Source organism: Chenopodium album, chromosome 21 (assembly GCF_948465745.1).
Source record: "Chenopodium album chromosome 21, dcCheAlbu1.1, whole genome shotgun sequence".
Lineage (NCBI taxonomy): Eukaryota > Viridiplantae > Streptophyta > Magnoliopsida > Caryophyllales > Amaranthaceae > Chenopodium > Chenopodium album.
Window position 1 is genome coordinate 38,639,831 of NC_137854.1, and position 22,229 is coordinate 38,662,059.

Below are 22,229 nucleotides of genomic sequence, written 5' to 3' on the forward strand. Positions count from 1 at the left end.
TATATAGTCTATAACGTGGACATGTATTATAGGCTACAGCGGACATGCATGATTGTGATCAATGAGGCAATGCCTATAAAGTATAACCCTATTAACAGTGTGAACATCTCAAAATAGAAAGGTGAACAATATAGAGTGTTCAGTCTAAATTAATATTCAAAATATCTGAGAGCCTTATCCTTGAATAATTAAGATGTAATATGATGATATCATAATCTACTGACGCCTTCCTTTTAATTTGTACACAAAATTCTTGATTTAGAATACCTTAGATGGAAATTTGACTGTCAAAGATACACCTACCACTAATTTTTAGTTGGTTCCTCTTTGACCATATACTTTTCAAAATTCCACAGACTAATGCTTATTAATTTAGTGCTTGTGTTTATCAATTTTCTTTTTTAATTTTTAATTTTTTTTTAATTTGAGGGTAGTATATATATTATTCATATTTATAATTATTGTTGCATTCAGTGGCTGTGAAATTTTAATTAATATTTTAACTATATGGTCATCGTGATGAATATGGAGTAATTTATGTAATATGTACTCCGTATGTCTTATTCTACACTTCTTTTATTTATTTAAGGGTTGGTGTCAGACTTATAATAATCTAATATATATATATATAAAGGGGAGTTTTTTCCCGAGTTTTTAGAGAGCCACGTAGGATCTAATTTTCTTAGTGCGTCACGTAGGATTATAAATCTTAGTATTAGCCAATTAAATAAGAGATTATTATAATCTTTTATAATTATATAATTCAAATGCCACGTAAGCAAAATTGGCAAATGAGATTTTTAAATTTAAATTAATTAAATATAAAATATTATCTTTAGATATTAGAAATTTTATCTAAATATATAACCAATTTAGCACATAAATTAAAAAAAAAATTCAAACAAACCGTGCATTGCACGGGCTTCATCTTGTACTTTAATATTATAGAGTAGCTACTTTGTATATTAGTAGGAGTATATGATAGATTATATTACCCACTCATAGTCAAATATATCTTCTTTTAATATGTAAAAGTTTAAATTTATTTATTATTTATTGTTTTCAAAAGGAGTGGGAAAGAAACATAATTTTCCAATTGCTAAAATCTCTAAAAATTAATTTAAACCATGTCGGTAGAGTGATTTGAAATACGAATTGAAGTATACGTTGAAACGAAGTAATTAAAATATATGAAGTATATAATTAAATTTGAACGAAGAGAATACTTCATTATAGTGATTAAAAAAAAAAAAAAGATACTTAGGAGGTAAGAAAGGGGCCGAGCATAAGTTCCCTACTCTCGTTCACGAAAAAAAATGACATACTTAATTGGTATTTAATTATACATTATTGATGTAAATTAGTAATAGTATTGGTTGGAAAAGTTGAAATTGGTCACATTATATATCTTTGACATGGTATAACTATACGTTTATGCTAATTTAAACGTAACTTAATTTTAAACTTTGTGTAGTGAGTGACTCAGTGTCCTCACTCTTCAATGAGTCAGATTAATTGTTTCGTAACAATTCCTTAAACGCTGCATCATTTTACTAAACTTCTTGACTTGTTGCTTTGCTTCAAAAGCATGCATTTGTTTCCAATTGGTGTAATAACGACTTCGATCGCTTGCTATAGTTGCTATACACAGGGACAGGGTAGTATGTACATCAACGAATTTGCTTTATTTTAATTGCAACATGAAAAATGCATCATAATTTTTGTACTCCGTTTAACTTGATATATATGGAGAAGTGAGAGATAATAAAAACAATCAATGCCGTCCAAAAACAATAAAAAAATAAATTTAAGATCCAAGCATGTCATATGTAGAAAGGTGGGAGGAGTAAGGGTCTGTTCTCATCATACGATTATTTTCAGTTCAGTTCAATTCTAATAAGTTCAGTTTAGCTCCTAATTTCCTTCTCTTATAAAATATTCATTTTCAGTTCAGTTAATGAGAACAGTCCCTTAATTGGAATTAAATAACATTGTAATAAATACTTACTTGTATGCGTTGTAATTTGTAAAAACAAAATATGTTGAAATTGAAAGAAATTGGATGATGAAGTATACGGAGTGTTATATATGGAGTGTAATTTTTGGTAAAAAAATGAGAAAGGGTAAATGTTGGCGGCTTATATATTATGTAGTTATCTTATTTCTTGAAGCTAAGGATCAAATCACGTCTTGCCAAAAAAAAAAAAAGGATCAAATCACGTGAATTGACAATTCTAATTGTTTATTTTTTTTTTGGTTTGAAATTGACAATTCTAATGTAATTGTCAAGGTATATAATTAGACCACATGTACAAGTATATTTATATTTTCTGCATTTTTGGGTATCTTAATTACCTTACCACGCTCTTTTATTTGCATCTGCCTAACCCAATCAAGAACTTCCGTGGCTGTGGTAGTGTAGAGGACACTGGGAAAAAATGAACCAATAATTCTGCTCGTCGTGCACGGCCGACTAGTCAATTAGTCAAGGACCGAGTACTTAAGCTTGTAATACATACATCACTAGTAATCATGGACTCATGTGTCTTTAATTTAACTCTTTATATTTTACTACCTTTTGTTTTTTAAAGCGTAATGTTAATGTACTGTTTAGATGTGATTATCTCATAAGAAAATCAAAATGAGATAGAGAAAATCATAGAGTACTGATCAATACTCATTATTAAGATAGGTGAGTAATTAGATCAACACGATTAGCGGATTGGAGGAAGAAAGGTGGATGCTAGAATTAGAGCGAAATAAACAAAGGCCAAGGATGATGTTCTTTGGCAATTAAAGATGTGAACGTTGTATTGATATACGATGATGGAACACCGATGATATACACTAATATGATATGGCTATGTGTGGTTTGTACGTGCTGGTGTCTAATTTCCTCGCATAAAAGTCTGTCAGTCTTACTCAACAAGTATGGTGTGTTGGTGTTGCATGCTTGCATCGGATTACATGCATGATAGGTACATGCACCAACGTCAATTAATAATGATGGTGACAAAAATAATGAAATTCGGTTATGGACAAGATATGAGTCATATGACTAAACAAGTCTTAGCTTCTAAGTTATCACATTAATTATATAATTGATCTATCTGTATTAGATTTATGGTACTATGGTTTCCATGCTCTTTTCAAGTCTATAAATTAAATAAGACTCATACACAGTGTATTGTAACTCATTTAGTAAAAAGTAGAGTAATTGGCCAGGAAAGGTCTATGGTGAGGATCATACGTAGGTCCGACATCTCGAATAATTTTTTGAGCTGTTAATCCTGTTATTAGAATTATATTATAAAAAAAAAATATGCAAGTTAGATTATAGGATAAGAGACCTTCATTCTTTAATTAATTTTATAATTATAACATTTGATGTTTTGAATAGATATTATAAAAAGTTTTGTGTATATATATCAAGATAAATTCAGCAAGATCCCATTTGACAATATTTTTGCTAACGGGTGTGTGAATATTGTAAATTTCCAATATTGTGATTAAAAAAGAGTGGAAGAAGTTAACCTAATAGAGCTCTTTTTTTTTTTTTGAAAAAATTGACAATACCGACCCCAACTAATAAACATTCTTCTTTAAAAGGTCTCACCATCAATTAATTCATGTTAGTCCCAAATTTACGGGGTCCTTCTTAAAACAATCTCTAACTTAATATGATGACCGGATAAAGGATTTAAATTGCCATATATATGTTTAATATTTAGTGGTCTGTTTTACATAATATAATTGTTTTAAGGTGAAGAAAGCCAGACCTAAGCGAAAGGAGTGAAGTGTTTACTGTTTACAATGGTGGAGAATTAATTTTTTCAATAACTACACATATTGAAAACAAGGCATATGTGGCAATAATAACTGGCCGATTTTGAGACTGTTTTGAAAAAAATCCCTTTAAAGTTAGGATAATTTTGAGTTGATCAATGGTTAAGATCGATCTAGTTTTAAAGATACTTACCAAACTTAAAGTTGTTGGTGTCAATTTCTTTTTTTACTTTTTATTTTTTATATATATTTTTTATTTTTGCTTTTTGCTCCAAGCTAGATCCTACTTGATGGAATTAAACATTATATTTGTTGTCTAGTCTCCATGTTTGAATTTGTTTAGAAGTCATGTTCATGCACTCGTTGGCATATTGTCCTTTATTGTAAGCACGAGAAAATTTAAGATCACAATATGAACAACTTAAGATAGTGGTCTATTCGATTTCGACTTCTTATACAAATAATTTTCATTTTCATACATTATTCAAAACGTTCTTATGATATTCTATATTGAGATGACATATTATTGGTCTTTGTTGAGCGGTGCTCTTATGTCACTATAGTGGAAAGAAGGAATAATAAACGGACTGTCGGTATAATATAGACCCAAAATTAATAAAGCCCTTCGATATTACCATAAATGTATGCGGTTGAATTTGAATTGTTTGTCTTAATTCTATGTTGCAATAGTCAAGAAAATACATTTTGGAAAATTATTGGAGGTACTATAGATAAAGACTATTGATTCTATAGTAGATTAATAGTTGTTTGTTAGAGACTAAACATAATACATGATGATGCTATAGAGATACAATGCTAAACATAATGAATGACACTTTGAGTTTATATCACTTTGAATATTACAGTTCTTACGGACACAAATATTATTTCGTGTATACTGTATACGATTTTAAGATCAAATTATTATTGAAAGTAAATTTCCTTTACCATGGAGGTTAAAAATATCATTGTTGTCATGGTGCGTTGGTTTATACCTTAACAACTCTCTTGTTAAATCCCATTGTAACCCACTTATGAGTGTCCCATATTGGAGAAAAAGGAGAAAAGATTTCACTTTATAAGGTAGAGGAGTACCTCCTACTATTGCCAATTGGCTTTAGTATGGAAGTTCCAAAGCCTTGTTTGTTCGTATTTGTTTGTGTCATTTTCAGGTGCTGTTTTTTCTCTCCAAAATCCCATTATCTCTCTCTCTCTCTCTTTTAATTTATTTATTTATTAATTAATTTTTAGCCAATGCCATTAGTTACCTATTACTTCGTATAAGTTATACACAAAATATTCACCAAATCATATCATATAATTATGATTATTTTGATTAATAACTTTTCATTTATGTAATTAATATTTTCCATTCTAGCTATGTAATTTTAAACTACTATCTAATATAATTTCAAATAAATATAGAGTTTCCAAATGTTTTACATAAAACCTAAAATAGAATAAAATTAACTTAGATTAAAAAAATATACATCTAAACGTTAAAAAAATATTTTCCAAGCAAAATTTATGTTAAATTTAATAATAATAATAATAATTAAAGATTTTGGTAAATACGATGAGTAATGTATATATACATCGTATAAGATTGTAGTTATTACTGAAGAAGAAGGTATGACAAGAAAATTTCAATTGCTTTTTCTACGGGAGATTGAAAATGAAGGAATCTATTTCTCTTATATAATTATGTGGAGCAATATTCATTTATTTTTCAATTAATAAATTGAAATTATAAGAAATACTAATAACTTACAATACTATTCAAATTACATTCCTTTATTTTTGTATCCACTATTAGTAAATAAGCTCTTGTTACTTATTGTATTATCTTTGTTTTTTTTCCCCCTACGATATTAATAATTAATAAGTTAATTTATAAACGGACACTATGCTACTTAAAAGCTAAAACGAGCAAAACGCTCTCTCTCTCTCTCTCCCCCAAAAAAACCCAACCGTCTTCTCAAATTCGCTCCGGCCATGAGGCCGCCGACGAGTGTGAGGCTCACCGCCCATGCCATTATGTCGGCGAGCCTCCGATCTACCTCCTTGAGGTGTCTTTTTCTTTTTTCGCTTTGGTTTTTTGTCCGGTTGACCTAGCTTTTAGCGCCGCTTCCCCTTTCCGGCCGCCTCTATTCCTCACCGGCCTTGTTGCCGGCTTGCCACCGCTCTTATTCCCCGCTTCCCCGCCGTGTCTCTGCTCTACTGCCGTGGCCGTTGTCGTCGCGGCGTTTTGCAGGAGAACGGGGAGGGAGATTCCTCTGAGTCCCTCGCGTAGGGCCGTTCTCAGTCTGGTGTTTCCAGCCGTCGTTGTCGCGGTTCAGGGTTGTGTGGGGTTTGGCCTGGGATTCTCGGGCGGATTCCTGCGGGTCGGGCTTTCTTGTATGGTGGTTTGTGGGTTGGGTTGGTGAACCTCGGTGCTTGGATGGTGGTTCTAGGATTGGCTGCGGGTTCTTTTGCTAGGGTTTCGTTTGTAGTTCTCGTTTTTAAATTTTTGTCTGTTTCTTATTTTAGTTGTTGTGTGTGTTGTTCTTTAGGGTTTGTTATTTTTTATTTTTGTGTGGTGCGTTTGTGTGCTATGGGGTGTGCAGATCGGTGTGCCGATCTGCTAGTGCATGATTTGAACCGGGTTTTTTAGCTTTGGGGCTTTGGTTTGATCTTCTGTTGGTTTGTGCTGAAGGGTTATGCTTCCAAGCTGGGTTCCGTGTTTGAATCAGAGATTGTATTGTCAATGGCGAAGTGTATGGTACCAAGTTTGATTTCTGGTCGAGGAGTACGGGATTCTAAGTCAATGAAGGTTCACGTCAGAAACTACAACATATTGCCAGACCCCCTTGCAAGAGGCTGCATAGGACAGCGTTATATGAGCCAAGGGTATTTAAGAAAGTCATTTTGCGTGTCCAATTGTAGTTTCCTTTATTTCGAACTTGTAATTGGTTCTTTTGTCTCTGCATTGTTCGATTACGATTTCTTATGTAAGTGCCGTATGGCTTATTATTAATGAATTTTAATCTCCCCTTCAAAAAAATAAAATAAAAGCTAAAACGATAACTAGACTCTTTCCAATGGATCAATAGTATTAGGTTTGATTTCTTGTTAAGTGGGCCTCAAATTAATCCTTTTTTTTTTTTTTTGGTGTGTGTTTAAATTAATCCATTTTTCATATGTGTTACAGTACTAGTACAATTATCAATCCGCAGTTAACTGGGTCACCACGCAATTTGACGGCCATCAGGCCCATCACGATTAACACACAAACACAGTAACACTTACGTCTACGCTATCAATTAGATCAACGACAAACAACAAAATATGAAATTAAATCCAATTACGTAATTGTCAATCAATCCATATTCGATGATGATACTTATAAATTATAATAGAAAAATAAAATTAATACAAGTAATTATTTAAGGGAAGAAGACAAAGAGAAAGTTAGTCATCGTCTTCATCAATTCTGAGAAGTTTTGCTAATCTCAAATGGCGATTTTCTCTCTCTTAACCCATTTCAGAGCATCTGCCAACACTTTCTTGTCTCAATTCGAGCCTCTTACTTTAGTTATTGCTCCAATTTTATCTCTCCTAATTGCTGGATTTCTTCAATCTATTCTTTCTGCTATTCAAGAAAATGGGCTCAAATCTAGTCTTATTGCTTCCTTTATGTATTTGATCAAGTAATTTTTCAATTTTGCAATCTGGGTATTATTTATTTATTCATTTATTTATGATTTTTGTTATTAATTAATTATGAAAATGAGGTTTTGTAATCTGAATTTCGTAGGTTGATTCCTGGTGTTAAGAGCTACGTGGATGCTGAAAAACAGAAGGTACCCAGGTTTTTATTTGTGTATTTTTTGATAAATTATGATGAAAAGAATGTGAGATTACATTGAATGCTGTTAATTTACCATTGATTTTGCTAGTACTATGATGTTGGGAAGTAAGAATATAGATGTACCAGGCCCCATTAGAATGAATATTGTCAGTGGAATATTATTATGTATTTATGTGTCTATATGATGTATATGACAAATGGAAATTAGGAACTTAAATTTGACTGAATTTTAGTTTGCATTTATGTCAAAGGAATTTATTGCATTATTGCTAGTATTGGTACCACTGATTTTGTTACTACTATGACATGAGTTGTATTGTTATGGAGTGGTAGTTGTCTTCTCAAGTCTCCATCCACATTGGAGTGATTGGACCTTGTGAAGTGAAAGAAAAAAAAAAAAAATGAAGTATATAGGTATTGTTTGGCAATTGACTCTTGGCCGATGGAGTATGGACCCGATGGTTGGTTTATTGGCCAATTTCTCCGGCAAGTGGTTGCATTAACGGTTTGTATTAAGTGTTTATGCTATGTTATCCTCAGCTTATATAAATATTTTTCAGCAAAATAAGCTTTCTTTTCAACAAAAATAAGTTTAGTTCTACTGTTTAAAATAAGTTCAGCCAAAATGAGTCTAGTTATGCAAAAGTTTGGCAATAAAATGTAAAGTTCAATGTATCAGTTGAGGAAACACGACTGTAGTAAGTGGCTAGATTTTGCGCAATACAGTGCTTTAATATATGAGAAAAGCCATCGGCTATGAAAGCCGCTCCTACTAATTTTTTTCATTTAAGACTAGATTAGTTGCTAATAGGTGAAATTAGTCGTTACGAGCAAAAAGCCAACCTTATCATCTGCTAAACAACCAACCCATCTAATCTGCATTACTTCTAGTAAAGTTGTATTACTATTTGAACTTTATTGTAGTTGTGAATTGAAATTGAGTGTCCCATATTAGCATTGAAGTTTTATTAGCCTTTAACTTATCTAGACTTGCCACAAACTTAACTTATTTCAAGTTATTTTCCTAAAATAAGTATAAAAATAAGGTGAGAAGTACACAATCTATTCATGTAAGAAAAATTCTTATTAAAATTATATAAGCTTATTGAGTAATTAATTGTCAATAGCACTTGAATAGTGTTTGAGAACATAATAAACTTTGAAGTCAATGTATGCTATATTTGGTGATAAAGGTTGTATAGGTCAATTTTCTTCACATAATAGTCTTACTAAAAGCCCTGTTATGTTCGCCTAATTGCCTCTAATTCAGGAAAATAAATTGCAAATTAGTTCTCATAAAGGTTTATGAATTCATATAATTTCATATTTTCATGTAAGATAATTTTAAGAAAACTAAATTCATATAGAGTTAATAAGGGTTTCTTAAGTTCAATTTTCAACTTAAATAAGTTCTAATAAGTTCAGAAGTTAAGATATGATTTCAGTTTAGTAAAAAATAGGTGAATATAATGCATCCTAATTAGTTTTATCTTGCATTTAATGGTCAAGTTTTGTGGGAATCACATCTATTGCTCTTAGAGGACACTAGTTTTGGGCCAAATCAAGGCTTTGCTATTCTCAATTGAAAAAAAATGTCCTTGTCTATAATATTCCAGACCTAGGTCGGTTTAATTTCCTGGTATAAATTAAAGTTTGTGCTAAGTTTCACAATTAAAGATCAGGCTAGTAAAGTAGTAAGATTGTTTCTGGTGAAAGTAATAAGTTCTTCACCAGAGCCTAAAAGCAACTTGAAATGGTTTGTGACACCTTCACCAAAACCTCCTATAAGGTTCCTGTATGCAAACACTTTAAGAAGGGTAATAATTTCACCTTTTAGCAACCTTTTTAGTCTGGAAAGCCTATGGCTGATGTCTGGATTTGGTTCAAGAGGAATGTAAATAGAATCATCCTAAAAGTGTGATTGCAATTCTGTTAGTGTTGGAGAAACCCAGCCTCTCAGAGTGGAAGTTGTTGCACTAATTTTACGATTAATACAATCATCCTCAACTTTTCCCCATCTTCTTCTTCATCCTCTTACTTCTCTGCAGATTTTCTTCTCTACTCATCCATATTATCTCTGCCACTATTGACAACTTAATCCAGTTTATGACGGTTAAATGTGGACCAAAAGAGTATTAGCTTAATCTAACTTTCTTAAAGATAATGGTTAATCGGTTATTATTGATTTTTTCATGATCAAATTTTAACCGTTGATCATTTTTCAAAGTATATCGCTAAAATGTTTATAAAATTTTTATCATTTGCACTGTAAGATATAATATTTCTATTAATTTAATAATTGTTTTCAGAGAGAAAGCAATGTCAAAGAATGCTTTTGCAGCGTGTATACTTGGTAATTTGGTATAATCACTGATTCTCGCTGAATTGATTCAGGGTTATTGCAGCATTTACAAGATGTAAATTTGAGAACTGTCACACTAGTGTCATATCATATCTAGATATTTTGAGGTTTGAACTGGGTGCTTTGATTTGTCTAATTAGTCCCGGCAAGCTTTCTACTAGATGCTCAATGGATACAATATTTAACACAACCCTCTAGCTAATCATGGCTTCTTCAATCAGGCGGTTGGGGTTAGGGGTATGATCATATAATGTAAATCGTAGATAGATTCAATCCATATCCGTGATGCTATTTTCCTGCTTGAAATCTGTGTCATTCTGTTCTTCCAGCTGAAAAGTGTTCTGTAGCTCTTATCGCTGACTAATTTTTATAATTAAGGTGTTTACCACTCTAAAAATTTATTCTCTATGGTAGAAATGGAAGATTGAAGCTTTGAGCTCAGCGAATCTACATCAGGACATTATAACCTTAGATTTCCTGCCAGTACTCTTTGTAATATCAGATTTTATCACACTGAGATTCTGTAATTTGTAACAAATCTTTGTGGTCAATTTATATGCTGTGCCTTTTCTTTTATATGCTCTTTGATGATTATTAGTTTGTGTCTGTTGGGTGCCCTTGAAAGCATGCTAAATAAACTGGTGATCACATTTTTCAGGGAGTTTAATTGTTCCTTTTTCTTGCTCTCAGGTTGTAGATAAGATGCAAGCAGGTAATAAATCTAAAAGAGATAATTGGAGAACTGAATTACCAGCTACTGGCTTTGGAAGTAGAGTGATTGAAATGATGAAAGAGGAAAAGCGAAAGGATGCTGCTTGGCAAGGCAAATGTTCGGGTACAGTGTATGTTTGTATCTTTTATTCGTGATGCACATATGATTTTAGTATAGAAAGAGGAGATAAAATTTTAATAACTAATTGTTTTGATATCATGGATTTGGGACGGCTTTATTATTTTATACTTGTCTAATTTAGACTGTAATGGTATTAATCTTACAACCTAATGAACTTCTAATGATATTTGTTGCAGATACATTGGAGGAACAGAGGCTGATAATCATTTTTCCTTGATAAATGAGGCATGCTCAATGTAAGTAGTGAGCTGAATCTATTTAATTTATCACATTACTCATGGAAACACCCATGTATTGCACTTCTAAGAGGCTTTCTAGTCAATTTTGTATGCTCTTGGAAAAATTGGGCTGCACTTCCAAATGTTACTTTGTTTCATCTTCATATTTGAGTGTTGTCCTTGTTGATTTGTTTTCCTCTACAGATTTTATGGTTTCATTTGTTGGTCTTCTCCAATTTTTTTCATCTTTGAGATTAATTGCCGGCCAGAAAGAGACATTGGGTTAATCTTTCTGATGAACTTTTTTTATGTGTTTTGTTTCAACAATGTTTTATTTTTTTCTGTTGTGGGAAAATTATGACTTTGAAGCAGACATTTGAGATTTGCAAATTAAGTATTCCCTAAAGAAGATATTCCATAAGCCATTTTTAAGGATTCTGGCCCTATATAGTAAATGGTGTCCAAATGTTTAACGTCTGTTAAATTACATCAAATCTAGTAAGCTAAAATCTTGAGAGTTGTTTACATTGAATCTATGTGATTAGACTCTATTTTTTGATCCTAATAATGCTACTTGTGTAATAGGAAAAAGGCTTCCCTGTGTCAAATTAGAAGTTTCTTTTAGAATTGAGATATGCTTCTGAATTTCTGATAGCTTTACGTCAGTCATAATGTGATCCAATTGCCTACCTCTGTCATAAGCTGCAAAAGATTTTCAGTCTAGGGTTCTATTAAGCGTTCTTTTGGTGCTAATGCTGCCATTCTCTACCAGGTTTTCACATACCAACCCATTGCATTTGGATGTTTTTCAAAGTGTTGTGCATTATGAGGCAGAAGTAGTTGCGATGACAGCTGCAATGCTTGGCAGTAAAGATAAGGCTTCTGGAGGTCAAATATGTGGAAATATGACTTCAGGAGGCACTGAGAGTATACTACTGGCTGTCAAAACTTCACGTGACTATATGAGAACTAAGAAGGGAATAAAAAAACCAGAAATGTATGTGTTTTTGACATTTCATCTAAATTCTAATTTGAACAGAATTTGCCTGGCCATTCATAATAAATAATAGTAATTGACAGAAGTTCCCTACTTTTCTGCTAAGTGTAGGATTATCCCTGTATCAGCACACTCAGCATATGATAAAGCTGCCCAGTATTTCAACATTAAACTTTGGCGTGTTCCTGTGAACAATGAATATCAGGCGGATGTGAAAGCAATTCGACGTTACATAAATAAAAATACCATCTTGGTAAGGGTCAATTTGTATAAATTGTTTCTTTTAGCAACTATAATATTCTAGTTCTGCTGAAGATTTGTAACTCTGTTGATTGCCTTGCTGTTGTTTAGTTGCATCTGAAATTTTGAAAACTTTGTTTGTGTGCTAACTTTCAAGTTCACTTCATTGCCTTCTAGATTGTTGGATCTGCACCTGGGTTCCCACATGGCATTATTGATCCCATCGAAGTAAGTATATAGGCTGTTTTTAAACCCTCAAAATTCAAGCCTTTAGGTAGGCATATACTTGATCTTAGATTTTCTTTTGGCAGGAGCTTGGCAAATTAGCGATGAGCTTTGGGGTCTGTTTCCATGTTGATCTTTGTCTTGGTGGATTTGTTCTGCCTTTTGCACGTAAACTTGGGTATGGATTGTAGTTTAAGTTATGCTTATTGTTACTTTCTTATCCTCTATAGTGTCTATTTTAATTTGAAATTTTCTTTTTACTATCATTTGTTGAACTACTTGGCTATTTATGCTAGAGGTTCTGGCATTTGACACTTCTCTTCGTAATCTAAACCTGGTTGGATCTCTGTCCAACTGTGCCCTTTAGTTTTGAGCTTATGAGGTGTACTAACTGATAATTGCTATAAATGTCACTAGTGGAAAGGCTGGCATAGAATTTAATATGGTCCAATTTGATTTGACGGTGTTAATTAGTTATCTCTGTCTTTTAGATTATCTTTAAGCAGTTACTGGAACTTGTTGGCAACAGTTAGGCATCACTTGTTTGTTGATGGTTATGTTTGGGAGCTCACAAATTTACAAATGTCTAATGCTGTTTCAGTTATCCAATTCCACCTTTTGATTTCTCTGTCCAAGGAGTTACCTCAATATCAATTGATGTACACAAATATGGCTTGGCTCCCAAAGGAACCAGTACAGTTCTCTACCGAAACCATGAAATCAGGAAGGTAATATTGATTGTCTGCTTCTGTTGTCATCCTGAATCCCTTTTTGTTCTTGTTATTTTAGGTATCTATTTTTATTTGAATGAACCTATTATGTTTTGTCCGTGATATTGTGGAATTTATTCTCTTATCTGAGTAACTTTCCATTTCTAAGTGTCATTTCCTATACAATAATATATTAAAAAAGTTTATTTTAGCTGAAGGGTTCATTTAAAAAAAGAAATTGTTCTTATTCTGTCTGGAGTGTTGACAGACTGCAAAGGTGGTAAATGTCTAACTGTGCAACACAGAAAATGTTTGCTTTCTCTTGTGCTTTTTTAATGGAGGAATACTAACTACAATGTGTGATTTTATGCCTTCATACCCTGTGGCGCACCTCCAACAGCATCAATTTGTTGCTGGTAAGTCTATATTTTAAATAATGTCAATGTTCTAAATCTGTGTTAAACGTTTGGAAAAATACATTAGAGTTCACACAGCTTATGTCAGTTTCCAGTCATATTTTATGGCTCTTTGGAATTTGAAGATTGAACTTTGAATGAACCTGTACTGTTATTAGCTGTAGTGTCATTATATTTTGGTTAAGGTGCAAACTGTTGGGCCTATCATCAAGAACTTCTGATCACATGCTTGTTGATATGGCAGTAACCGAGTGGTCTGGTGGTCTTTATGTATCTCCAACGATTGCGGGGAGCAGACCTGGGGGTCTGATTGCTGGTGCATGGGCAGCAATGATGTCTTTGGGAGAGGAAGGTAAGTAAACAAGACTACTTTTTTATTTTGAGCTCACAAAATCTTCCGAAATCTGATATACATTGCAATACATATATAACATTTTCCTTGTAAATTACAGGGTACTTGGAGAATACAAGACAGATTATGGATGTATCAAAGAAGATTCAGGAAGGGTTTGTGCTCTTTTAGTAAACTTCTCCGTTTTAGTTTTATGCTATATATCAGTACCATTAACTGACTAGCAATTTCTTTCATCAGAATAAAGAGTATTCCGGAGTTATATGTTGTTGGAAGGCCTGACATGACTATAGTGGCATTTGCATCCAATGTCGTTGATATATTTGAAGTTAACGACCTAATGTCATCCAAAGGTTGGCATTTAAATGCCCTGCAGAGACCCAATAGGTAGGTCTTTCAAGAGTTATCTTGTCCACTCTCCAGAATTGGATAATCTGATTCAACCTTGGTTATTTTTATTCCAAAATTATCACCTGTTAAGTCAGGAAAATCCCAATATCCCCCTCGAGATACCCAATATATCAGCAAAAATGTCAGAGGGTGATTTGACTCCTATTACAAAACGTCTAAACTGAAACACCCCCTATTGTTTGATTACTTCCAGTAGCATCAGGAGGCTCAATATAGGTTCACTATAGCTTAATTATACAGAAATGTGATTACAATTTAATAAACTAACCTAATCTTCTCAAATCATTCACATGTACCAGCCTGCATATCTGTTTGACCCTTCAGCATGTATCAGTGTCTGATGATTTCTTAAAGGATCTGCAGGACTCTGTGCGAACTGTAAGTTCTTACCAACTATATCTGACAACCTCAGAACTTAGTGACTGTATTTAACATAACGACTGTTGACCTTTCAGGTTAAAGAAAACCCAGGTCCAATCAGTGGAGGACTTGCTCCAATATATGGTGCTGCGGGAAGAATGCCAGACAGAGGAATGGTACAGGAATTGCTGGTTAATTTCATGGACAGCTCTTGTTGATATGCCCTTTGTTATAGTCTTCTGTTGCCGTTATTTGATATTGAGATTTTAAGTTTGCCATTGCTTCTTAGTTATTTCGCCTTGTATAGTATGAAAAGGTGGATTGGATGTTTTTGGGATTCAAAGAAGTTTCCAAAAACTTTGTGCACCATCGCCGTATAGATTTGAACTCAAGCACTTTGTGAAGGACAAGGCTTCAAGACTTCCATGGAGAGGAGAGGATGGAATGATTATCATACTAAACATCTTTAACTTTGTATAGTTAAGTATAATCCCCTTGCAGAATGTTCTATGTTTCATACAAAGCTGAAATAATTGTTGTATGATGCTATTGTAGAAGGTATTGTGATTTGAATGAATAACACTTATTTCAAATTGAATATACAATTTGTAAATCCATTTAATTGGTGATTTTTAGAGAAATAACTAGGTGGAAATAAGTGCATTATATTTCAAAGTTATACTATTTAATTGGTGTTTTTTTAGAGACTAGGGCAGCTAATGCGCGCGATGCGCGCGCATAGCTAGTCGTATCTAGAAGCTCTTTCGGCTTGTTTTAAAATCACAGATTTAGTTGTTGGCAGAATTAAAATATGTAAACAACTATGTTTATGGGTATAAATGTCCAATACAACTAACATTAATGCATGAGAGCAAATAAGTACATAATTAAATATTTTAGAGGGTATAATTGTCCAAACACTATTCACTAAAAAAAAATTATACATATTAATGAGGGTATATATGTAAATACATAATTTAAAGGGTATAATTGACATTACAATATTCATAAGAGTAATTTTCTACTTTTAAGATAGGGAAATAACTAGGTGGAAATAAGTGCATTATATTTCAAAGTTATACCATGCTTTTGGAAATGCTCGTGCTTACCTAATCTGGACATTTGAAAATTATTTAAAATTTCAAAAATTGAGCCTAATAAAAATAAAAGTTGTGTTCTTTATTCATTCAACTTGCGATTTGGTATACATTAGGGGGCGTTTGGTTCAAACAATGGTATGGATTTGGAATGAGGAATGAAACCTGGGTGGTATGGGGTTGGAACTTGATACTTGATTTCATGTATTTGGTTTTTATCTATGAATGATAGTTTTCTTTTTAATTTTAAACCTAAAGGTATGGGTATTAGGGGTGGCAATTCGGGTCGGTGGGTCGGGTTCAGGTCAGATTTTCGGTCGATTTCGGGTTATGCTTAGAAACAATTAAAAATAGTGTAAAACTTAATATTATTACGAAATATGAAATTTTGGTCAAATCGGGTCGAATTCGGGTCATTAGGGTTCAAATCGGGTCGGGTTTCTCTCAGTAACTTCGGGTCAGGTTTGTTCGGGTTATCGGGTCGGGTCAGGGATTGGCAGCCCTAATGGGTATGAGCCATACCCACCTCCCCCCTTGGGTTTCAAAAACCCATACCTTGGGGGTTTGAGGTATGGGTTTGAAAAATGAAATTTCAAGAAACAAACACAAAGTATGGGTTTTGGTCATTCCAAACCTATACCTTATACCTAATAATCTAATATGCTTGAACCAAACACCCCCTTAATGAATTACCCGAATGTATGATATACGCTTTGTGATCCCTACAAGACTATTTAAGGAGCAAACTCAAGTTCTGATTTTACTACATTTTGCAAAGAAAAACTTCTTCAATCTAAAACTTTGAAATGCTCACGCCTCAAAGCGTTAATGATTCTTCCCGCCAGAAATATAATTTTCTATTATGAACACATCTTCGGAGGATTCTCAAATTCTTCCTTCCTCAATTAAATGGCGCAAATTTTCAATTCAGAGAACTGCAACTTTCCTGATCAAATAAGGAGAGAGTAAAAGACGGAGATTACTGTAACTTCATCGAAGCATTGAAGTTTTCCAAATTTCAGAAGAGATTGATTAATGGTAAGATACTAATAGCAACACTTCATTGATTTGCGTTGCTTATTTTGCCCTAGAAATTTAATTTTATGATTTGTGTAATTTATTGCTATGAATTAATTTGTGCTGGTTAATCTGGATTGCTTGAGCTTGCAAACATTATCCGGAACATCAATCAATCTTATTGCATTGTTGAATTAAATTTTTTTGCAAGAATTTTATTGTCACCATTTTTAATTAGATTGAGAGCGATTAAGTTTATGGAATTTTTCATTAATTTCCCCCAAAAAGTGTTTTATTTTCAGTTTTTATAGGATTTTGAGGCTAATATTAGATGATTTTGAGCAATAGTACTTAGTTATAAGAACATTTTGTGAGAAACTACCTAATAAAGCCTAAATTTTGTGAGAAACTACCTAATAAAAAAAATGTTGTAAGAAACTACCTAATAAAAGATAAAATGTTGTTATATACTACCTTTGACCGAAATTCCACCATTGACTTAATTTTAGGATGTTGATCCACCTTAGAACACCCCAAAACTACCGTTAGGGTTGGCTTTCAAGGTGGTAAAGTTATTTTCGGGGTAGTTGGAGGATATTCCGAGTTAGTGAGGGTAGATTAGTGCTTCGGAATGGTGGTTTTTAGAGTTAGAGGTGGTGGTTTTGGGGTTGAAAGGTGCTTTAGATGTGGTGGAGACGATTTCAAGCAAGTTATGTTAGTTTTGGGAATGAAAGCGGTGGTTTTGGGAGTGTTTTGAGGTCAACCAACGGTGAAAATTCGGTATGTGTAGTATTTTACAACATTTTACCTTTTATTAGGTAGTTTTTTACATCATTTTACCTTTATTAGGTAGTTTATCACAACATTTTTTTTATTAGGTAGTTTCTCGCAAAATATGGGTTTTATTAGGTAGTTTTTGACAAAATGCCCTACTGATTTCTAAAATGATGACTTCACTAGTGTTCTCCGGAGTATATGGACTATGGAGCGAGTTGAAACATGGTGAATTATAGCCTTTATAGGAAGTTTATTGCTGTCATGTATTGGTGGTATGGTGTTTTATCTATTAAAGATAATGAGCAATCGAAATAAGTATTGATTCATGGAAATTGTGAGAATTTGAAGTGGCTTATAAGTTTTTGTTTTCTTCGAGTTAGGGTAGATGATTGAGGAAAAGAGAAAGGGAATAGGAACTAGTGTATCATTCATCTTACTCCCTCCCTGCTTTTAAGTGATTGTTTGACTACCAGACTTAAGAGGAAGGTTGAAACAAATCTGGGAGAGAAGATCAAAAGCCCTCCCTACATATCCGGTATTTGACTAATTTTTTTTTTTTTTTTTTTGGTGCTTAGAGAGCCACGAGGGCGGGGGTGATGAGGATCTCCTGGAATCGGGAGGAAAGCTCTAACCACTTGAGCTATCCCTCACTCTCCGGTATTTGACTATATAAGAATCCACTATCCAAAATTTGTCTATCATCCTTTATTGAGTCTAAAAGCCCTCCCTCCTATAGTTTAAAAGACTTTTTATGTACAGAATGACAATTTTATTGCTGTAAATGAGGATAGTTTGCTATAATTACAACCATAATATAAAACACAAATTGCTAGGAAGTAATACAAACCGCAATATTTTATAGACTGATGATAGATGATTCAGAATGTCATACCAGATTTTCTATTATTGTTTTTTCTAGCTTCAAACTCAATCACTCAACATACTCGTCAAATATACTAAGGATATTCATCTCATTAACATAGCATAAGATGTGTTGTAGTTCTTCGTGATGGAACTGGCGTAGCTGCATCTGTGCTTCTCCTTTTAGAGCTCCAAAACAAGGTCTGTAATACACACATCTCATTGTGTTAGAATGATGCAAGATCCAACATTAACAGTTATAAACCATGCATTAGGGGTGGAAATTCTTAATTTCAATGCACATTACTTAGATTTGGCTATGCCTAATTGCCTATTACTGTTGGACTTTGATTCATGAACCTGTATTAGACTTGGTAATTTTCTTAACATTTTGCATTCAATTGGTACAATATGAAGTGATATGAACTCAAACCCATGTTTGAGTGTCAAGTACTTTGTTCTGACTTGGTACTTGAGGTAGACTAAAGCATCAAGGCTACATAGGTTGGCTCTAGTATTTGAGCAGTAGTCGCAAAGAAAAAAACTAACACCAAGGAACTATGAAGAGAATGTGATATGTCATGAAGGGATACTTACAATCTGCATCAGTTTTGATCCAGCACTCCCTGCTCCCATTTGAATCACTACCATCCTCTGTGTATTGAGTTGGGTTAGAGATGCTCTTCCTGCTTAGCATATAACCATTTTGACCTGCTTTCTGGGAGAAAGCTGTGTTGCTCTCATCTGGAAATGTGTGCTCATCCTTGAAGTAGCCTGCATTGCTGGGCATCATGTCCTTGATCCCGTTCTTATGCATTTTGTTTGACTTTTCTGTGGATATTAAGCATTCAGGATGCACTTTCTTGTGAAATTTCTGTAAGATCTGCATTGAAATTATTAGGTAGAGAAGGAAGATACTTTTGTCTAGATTTTCAACATGGTAATCATATACTTTCTTAGAAGTTCAGGTTTTTATTATTGTGCAATATCTCACTTTTCCTGAATGACAATTGAGGTTTGATTGGTTAATTGACTGGTGTATGTCAACTGTATGAGAATTAGAAAGGAAAGAACTTTAACAAAGCAAAGGAGCTCAAAATTTCATGTCCTTTGTTCCTAGGAACCAATTATTTCTATTATCTGCTTCAATTTTATCTCTTACCAATTTAAAGTGAGTTTGCAATTGCTTATTCACATCTTCTGAGTTTTAAAGTCATGATTCTTCTTATAAAAAGGAGTAACTATATAATTGGTCAGTTGAAGGAGTTGCCATACACGGCTTTGGTTATCTTATGGAGCTTGGTCTGTTTCCATCTACCTTTTTTGTGTCTTTATTTCTCCTATTATCTTCTCATGTTTGTCCGTATTGTAATCTGTAATGCATAACATACTGATTGACACCGTCACACAGATGACTAAATGGGCAAACTTTAAGGAAAAAGGGAGTATGAAGAATGTTGTTTCTCTTTCAAGGAGAGAAACATAATGCATTAATCTGTTATTAAATTATCCACACTGCTGCCATTTTCTTTTCATAATTTTGATGATCATTATGATTTTCTCGCTAGAGCCTAGTATGTCAATTTCTCAAGGTGGTATATTCAGAGTAGATTCTAGTTACGTGGTTGATTCTAAAGGGAAACAAATGCTACTAGATAATAGCTGTGAAATTACAAAAAACTATGGACAATTTCCTAAGACCAAGATGCGGAAAAGATTTGTAGTTTGATTCTAATAGTGTCAAAACAAGACTACATTTTGTTAGAAACTATGTTATTAATATAAAATACTTTTGTGAAAATGGGAATCCAATATACTTTAGGTGGTAGTATGGTACTCTAATCTTTTGTTGACGATATTTTATATCAACTTTATGCATTTTCTGTTTGGCCAAATTGAAACTCAACTAGTTGAATGCATTAAATAAGCTAAGTACCTTGCACAGCTTTGTCTCTGCTGAACCAGATTCAGCAGGTCCCCTAGTTGAGGCAGAAGAGTTCCTAGAAGCAGCATGCAGTGCATTTTTCTTCTTCGTCAGTATCTTTTTCATGAGATTCATAGAAGCCGTCTTATCTCCTTCTTTTTCTTCCCTTTTCTCCCCGCGTTTGGACTTGACTTCTGAGGTTTCTTCTGCCTTGTGCCTCTCAAATAGTTCTCCCAATGATGTCCTATTCTCCTTTTTCGGCACTGTTGCCTTCTCTGGCACTTCTACAGCTGAGCCTAACAGATATTCTTGTAGTGGACAGTACATCAAATTACTTCCTGTGCCTCCTGTGCTTTCTGGAATTTCCAGTGGCTTCCCACTCAGAGTGATGGTGCTTGCATGACTGATTCTTCCATTGCTTACATGACTGTTTCTCCCTGAAGAATCTGTCCAACCATCATCTTTTGCTTCAGAAGCAAGCACCCTCTCTAACTCATCATTGATGAGCCTCAATTCATTTTCTGTCACTTCAGCCTCTCCTTCTGCAAGCTTATCAAATGACACCTCAAATGTTGGTGTCTCTGGCTCTGGGATGACTGCATCTGCTACCCCAAAAGTGCCGATAGCTAGAAATCCTTCGAAGTACTCAGGATACTCATCAGCTGACGATGCTTTTCTTTCGTATTCAGCAAAATTTCTTGTCTCCACACTTGTAAATGATGCTCTTCGTTGTTTCCCTTGGTTTTGCTTCTGATAGAAGTGAGGGTCATCCAGGAATTGCTGCCCTGAAAGATGCTCAAAATTACTTGTTCTACCTTGATGCTTAATCATAAAAATATTTCCATGTTTATAGATTTGAGACCTTGATGCTTAATCATAACTATATTTCCATGTGTATAAATTTCATTTGAATGGAGTAAATAACTATGATCTCGATAAATTATGAAAGTGTCAGAAAGCTATAGGCTTGTTCAAACCGAGTGGTATTTTACTATATTATCGACTTGGACTTATTGATTTTGGGGTTGTGACATAAGGGGTTTTTGGGTTGTTTGGACTGTGAATGTGTGATATAAAATATTTGCATATATATTTGTATACGGAGTATTAGTTATAAACCAGAGTTTCTCATGTTTCTGATCTGTCTAGAAGATGACTGTTATACTGTTATTTTTGACACAGCACCTCAAGATTATGTTGATAGGAATTAATGCACAAGATCAAACGCTGGAAGCACAATGATGAATGGCAGAAGATCAAATTATTGTGTAGCAGAAGAAGAATATTTACCTAGGGGAAATTCCTTCAGTGTTTCGCCATTACCTTGCCGAAACTTGCGATGCATCCAAGTTAGTAACTGCACCAGACATAGAAGGAATTACAGAAACTGAGCACTCAGAAAATATAGTATATCATTACAAATATAATTGAGATTAAGATTACCTTCATCTTTTTGTTCTTCAAGCTGATGTCTGATCAGTTTTTCGCTGCAGAGAGATTCAGAAAGGAGTATGCTTTCTTAAAAGGTCACAGTTGTCTGAGCAAGATGCTTTACATAATAGACAATTAATATGGTAAAAAATATCCATGATTCTAGCTCTGACCTTTGAAGAAGAAGACAAGAAGAAGGACACGGAGAAGTTTACAACTTCCTGGTCGGATCTCATTTGTCATTGGTGAATCATTTTGCCACTGGGAGAGTGGGCTTTGGGTCCCTCATAATGTTTTCCTATGAGCTAGAGAACATGAAACTCATTGCCAAGGTTGATTACT

General features: G+C 33.7%; 2 protein-coding genes across 4 annotated transcripts; one reads left to right on the forward strand and one right to left on the reverse strand.

The window, feature by feature from the left end:
* The first annotated feature begins 7,148 nt into the window (after positions 1-7,148).
* Positions 7,149-15,402, forward strand: LOC145601260 (sphingosine-1-phosphate lyase-like). 3 transcript variants are annotated; one of them, XM_081657234.1, is made up of 15 exons: positions 7,149-7,475; positions 7,583-7,628; positions 10,689-10,840; positions 11,028-11,087; positions 11,842-12,066; positions 12,178-12,319; positions 12,484-12,534; positions 12,618-12,709; positions 13,133-13,259; positions 13,642-13,657; positions 13,902-14,009; positions 14,110-14,164; positions 14,250-14,396; positions 14,720-14,798; positions 14,876-15,402. In XM_081657234.1, exons 1-15 carry the CDS (start codon positions 7,282-7,284, stop codon positions 14,996-14,998), a joined length of 1,617 nt encoding a protein of 538 aa, XP_081513360.1. In that variant the 5' UTR covers positions 7,149-7,281; the 3' UTR covers positions 14,999-15,402. The 3 variants fall into 3 exon arrangements, with proteins under 3 accessions (XP_081513360.1, XP_081513361.1, XP_081513362.1); XM_081657235.1 differs by lacking the exons at positions 7,149-7,475; positions 7,583-7,628 and adding an exon at positions 8,042-8,141; XM_081657236.1 differs by lacking the exons at positions 7,149-7,475; positions 7,583-7,628 and having other exon boundaries at positions 10,741-10,833.
* A 3,026-nt stretch (positions 15,403-18,428) lies between these two features.
* LOC145602330 (protein LAZY 1-like) lies at positions 18,429-21,998 on the reverse strand. Its single transcript, XM_081658517.1, has 5 exons — positions 21,900-21,998; positions 21,747-21,813; positions 20,469-21,241; positions 19,130-19,415; positions 18,429-18,735 (listed from the first exon to the last, which is right to left on the reverse strand). Exons 1-5 carry the CDS (start codon positions 21,903-21,905, stop codon positions 18,716-18,718), a joined length of 1,152 nt encoding a protein of 383 aa, XP_081514643.1. The 5' UTR covers positions 21,906-21,998; the 3' UTR covers positions 18,429-18,715.
* Between the last annotated feature and the right edge of the window lie 231 nt (positions 21,999-22,229).